Raw genomic sequence first — 5,033 nt, 5'->3', positions numbered from 1 at the left:
AGTTTTAGTTTCCAAACTTGACATGCCTATGCGTAAAATAAACACATTTATTTTCATAGGAAGAAATATTTTTTATAGATTGCTCTTATGGTTTTTAAAAATTTTTTAAAATTTTTTTATCTTGGTATAGTTTGTACATGCTTTTTATTGCATTCAGGAAACGTGGACTGTTGCAAGCTCTTTCTGTAAAGACTTCCTTGGCAATGGCTTTTAAAGTTACTGACATTTTCTATCTGCTGATGAAACTTGTTTCAAGGCTTGTTTTAATCTTACAGTGGGCATCGCCTCCAGAAGCCATTGAACGCTTTAAATCTCAAGAAATATGGTTTGCTCCACCCCAGTTCTATGAATTGTGTAGGCTGTGCAACTTCTCCTCACTTCATGAATTACACAAGTTCAGCTCTGATCGAGCTCTAGAGGGGTGTGAACATTGGATGCCTGTGATGTTAACTGCTTCAGATGGCTACATTCAGCTATTGCCAGGTCAGCAAACAGATGAAGGCTCTTTTAAATGTAAAAAAGCTTGGTAATTCGTACTTACTTAAGCCACATGACCTAAACCTGTCTATAACTGTACGGAAAATATTTTTTTAAGTCAAGTTACTGCACCTTTTTTCTACTGTTTGGCTCTCTTTGATGCAGTTGATAAATGGCTGCTGTCAAGCTACTGAATCAGTTATTTCTGTACTTAATCTCATTGTCTCATATGGTTGCCATTAATAGTTTATTTATGAAAAATTCTAGCATTTCTACTTTTTTTTTTTAACTGAATGATGTATTAGAGCTCATCCTATTTAGTCTTCTTCTGTGGGAATTCTCATTTACTTCAGTTATCTGTTTATCTTTGTAAGGGCAAGTGGATCAAGCACAGATGCAATATCAGTCTTCACAATAGTGACAGGGCAGTGATCTAAAAAGCTACGTTAATTCATTCTCCTCCTGCCCTTTCTCCTACTTAAGTCTCATTTTGTAATCATGTACACTTTTACCTTCTCCTTAAAAAAAACCCCACATCTACTATTTATTATTTTCTGCTTTTCATTATGCTTTCTCTTGTCTTTTTTGTCACAATTGACACCCAGGATTCCTTTATTTGTAGTATATTGGCACTCTTGCACAAGAGTAGCATGTATTTATATAACAAAACACTTTCCTTCAACAAAACAGAACAAAAGAGTTTCTATTATTAGTCCTGCTGTAGCCTGTCTTTATAAACTTGGAAAATTGTTTTGTTCTCCACCTATTATATAAACTCATATCCGACCAGGCTGTGATTACAGTGTGTTAGTATTATCAGGAACACTGGAACATTCAAACCAACACCTCAAACATACACTGCAGTGTCACTGACAGATACTTCTGAAATTTATGGCTGTATCTTTAAATTGAAAGATGTTTAGAGGCAATTGACTTTTGTATTGTGAAATACATTCCCGCTGAGTTTCATGCCCAGATAAATATTTACAAATTGCTAGTGTCACTCAATTAAAAGGCTGAAAACTATGGTATGCAATGTATAACTAGAACTTTTTTTCTGCCCCAGGAGATGAGTTATATCCAGAAGATCCAGATTATACGGGAGAAAAGAAAATAATCATGTCAACAGATAAGAAGGTTGAAGATCTCATGAAAGAGGGTAGTGTATTTCACAGGATAGTAATAAAAAACATCAACAATCTTTCTGTCCAGGTTAATATTAAAGCAAAATATAAACATATCAATCCATTGGTGATAAACTCTGATTGTTCAGATTGCAGTAGCAGATTATAATGTCTATTTGGCTTAAAGTTGAAATATTTTTAATTGCATACATGTCCACTGTGTTTTTAGTCCTGTTTAACCATTGCCAAACAGTCAGGAAAGTATTCCTTTATCCTGACAAAGCATTTTGTGTGTGTGTGGTTTGAAATTTACATGTACCTAATTCTCTGAGTCTCTGAAACAGCACAGCTGTGCCAGTTACAATCTCTAGAGGCTACTGCAAATTTAACATAAACATCCGTTTAATTATTGATTAAATTAAATGCAATTTGATGGTAATTATACTGAGCCATTACCACCTTATTCTACTTACATACTAATTGCAGAATATGCTGCAACACTGGTCTGTTGGGTCACACAGGTCCTTTTCTCACTGAAAATTTAAGTATATATTATGTTCAGAACAAGTAGATTTTGAGTTGAATAATTCTTTTCCTATGCTTCCCAAAGTTATCCATTAGACAGCTCTAACCTGTGTCTAAGAATAAATGAAATCTCCCATTCCATATCTACAGACATCTCCCAATCTATTATTTATTTAATTTTGGGGAAAACCATTATATATCTGTGTATATATAGATTTATTATCTAAAATTCACTTTAAAAAATATTATAATGTTTATATTCAAAGTACCTCTTTCTACTAATGGTAATTTATTAAAAACTTTACAAATTAGACAAAGCTCTGTCAGATTGAGTGCATTCTCAACATTCTTTTTATTCAATGTAATTTTTTTCTTCAAGTTGTTAGCAATTTAAAAAATTGAAAAATTAATTGTTTAGCTCCAAAAAGATACCAACAACAGCAGGGAATAATGTGCTACCTTGGAAACACCCACTTCCATGTTTCAACATCCCACATTTTGCTTCTCGACTACTTCACTAAATATATCTGAGATTTAAGAACTCAAGAGGAAGGCTTGCTGCTTTGTTTTTGTTTTGGATTTTTGTTTGGTTGGTTTTGTCTTTTTTGCGCAGTAAGCGGAATAAAGGGAGTAGTGATGTAAATTCTTCATCTGGAAGAATAATGAATGATGAGATTAGCCAGTAAAGTTATTCACAAAGCCTTGTTTCAGCTTTTTTTCTGTATTTCAATTAAAGTCTCGTGGAATGTTTTAATTAAATTGAATCAGTTTGTAGCATTCATTTGGATTGCAAAAAAAAAAAAGTGTCTTTCTTCTCTCTGAACATGCTCAAACTGTTCTTGGTTTTGCAGACCTCATTGAAATTTCAATACCCCTGCTAAACAGGGTTCATGTGAAGCAGTATATTACGTATACTAAATATTATGCAGTATAATATCTTCAGAATATTCTCGCTAGCTCTTCTGAACATGAAGACAACAGGAAAATTAAAACAGAGAGCAGAGGAAGCAAAGCAAGTACCCTGTATTACTGTATTACATGATTTTTAGCTTTTTGACATCAACACTGGCCACTGTAGTACTAGGAAGACAAGAAGGAAAGGCATGTTTATTATCATATTTCTGGTGTCTAGTAACAAATATCTTGGCTTCAAAATGATTCAGTTAATTATTCATAATGGGCAAAATAAGTCATCCGAGTAATTGCTAGGCTGTTTTACAAGTTACAATAAGATACACAAATCTGACAAGATACAGCATTGATAAGGATGTTGTATTGGTTGGGCAATCTTTCACCTGCATAGAACCAAGACTCCTCATTTTGAGCTGGTAGACAGTAACACAGAAAGTCTATTCTGTCAGCCCCGGGAAAGGGAACAGAGAAACACTTGCAAAACTATTTCTATTTGATTGTTGTGTAGCAACAATGGTAAACTACTCTATTTTGTTCCTGCAGACAGAGGCTTAAAAAAAAATACCCTGTGATAATAGGTAATAGAATCATAGAACAGTTTGGGTTGTAAGGGACCTTTTAAACCCAAAACCCCTGGCAGGGGCACGGACATCTTTCACTAGGTAAGGTTGCACAGCCTCATCCAACCTGACCTTGAACACTTCCAGTGACGGGACATCCACAGCTTCTCTGGGCAACCTGTTCCAATGTCCTTAAAAAGGGTTATCAAGAGCTTTTTTACTTTAAGAAAAATATCCTTAAAGACCTGCCAGCTCTCTTCTGCTCCTTATCACTGAGGGCAGTTTCCCAGGAGCTCCCATCCACTAGTTACTTAAAAAAACCCAAAAGCTCATTCTCCTAAAATTCAGGGTCTTCACTTTACTCATCTGGCCCATATTGCTCAAGATCATGAAATCAAATATATAAAACAATTTCTACAAAAAAAACTGCTTCAATTTTACAATATAGTCTTCCATAGAGGCTGGAGAGCTTCACTGATGATTTTTTTTATTGTTCTGTACCTTACAGCTCTTCCAACAGTTTACTTTTGCAGTAGAACGTAACTGTTAGAGGAAAATATTTTTAGGAAAGAAATGATTGAGCAACCTAGATACGGGTTAGATTCTTACAGTTTTTACACACCTGCGAGTTGTTGTATATTATGTCTTGAATTCTAATGTAAGTTTTTTTGTGTGTCAAAACCGGTTACTTCAATACTAAATCCATATCTTAAGTGAACAGTCTGCCTCTCCATCTTTGATTGTCTCCTACAAACTTTTTTCCATCAACAAAAGCAAAACGGTCCAGTAGGGGGAGCTTGAAGGCCAAAGGACAAAACCAACAAAGTAACTCAAATGTAGTATTTCACATAGATAGTTATGACCATCCTTAAATGCAAGTATAAATTGTTTAGAATATGCATAAAATATATATTAATATTAAAAGTTAAAAATATTGATGAGTAAAGGTGTAGCTTCAAAATATCAAGTGATTCTTAAGCATACACTGCCCACAGATGGGCATTATTTCCCAGCTGCATGTATCATCCCTGTGTCTTGGGCTGGCACCGTGTCTGTACAGCCTTGTGCAAAACTAAAACAGGCCTGAAACCCTGGGGGTTTTCAAAGCCTTAACGGAAAGGGCAGCATACAACAGAGTGAATTTAAAAAAAAAAAAAAGTAGCTGCTTTATCACAGAGCTTGAGATGCCAAAGTGAACGTTTTCTTTAAGGCCTAAATGCTATGGGACACGTACAACAACTGCCGTCTGTTGTGGATATGCATATATTTCAGTAGCATAGCTGAACTCCCCTAGAGAGCTGACTGATAGGTGCTCTTTCTATCCCTCTACCTAGTTTTACACACCTTTCAAGAACACGCTCCACTTCAGACTGCAGCCTCTGGGACACGCGTGCTGCAGCTGCCCTGGCTGTCACCGCCTCCCAGGGCGGGATGC

General features: G+C 35.5%; 1 protein-coding gene across 1 annotated transcript; it reads left to right on the top strand.

Annotated features, from left to right (window-relative positions):
* Nucleotides 1–275: 275 nt before the first annotated feature.
* Nucleotides 276–1,770, top strand: NUDT19 (nudix (nucleoside diphosphate linked moiety X)-type motif 19; the record flags this gene model as incomplete). The annotated part of the gene is made up of 2 exons (XM_010086858.1): nucleotides 276–483; nucleotides 1,544–1,770. Coding segments are annotated over 2 exons (435 nt in total), but the record flags the coding sequence as incomplete, so codon positions are not given.
* Between the last annotated feature and the right edge of the window lie 3,263 nt (nucleotides 1,771–5,033).

This window comes from Pterocles gutturalis, unplaced genomic scaffold (assembly GCF_000699245.1).
Source record: "Pterocles gutturalis isolate BGI_N339 unplaced genomic scaffold, ASM69924v1 scaffold26431, whole genome shotgun sequence".
Lineage (NCBI taxonomy): Eukaryota > Metazoa > Chordata > Aves > Pterocliformes > Pteroclidae > Pterocles > Pterocles gutturalis.
This window is presented reverse-complemented; position numbering and strand designations above follow the sequence as displayed.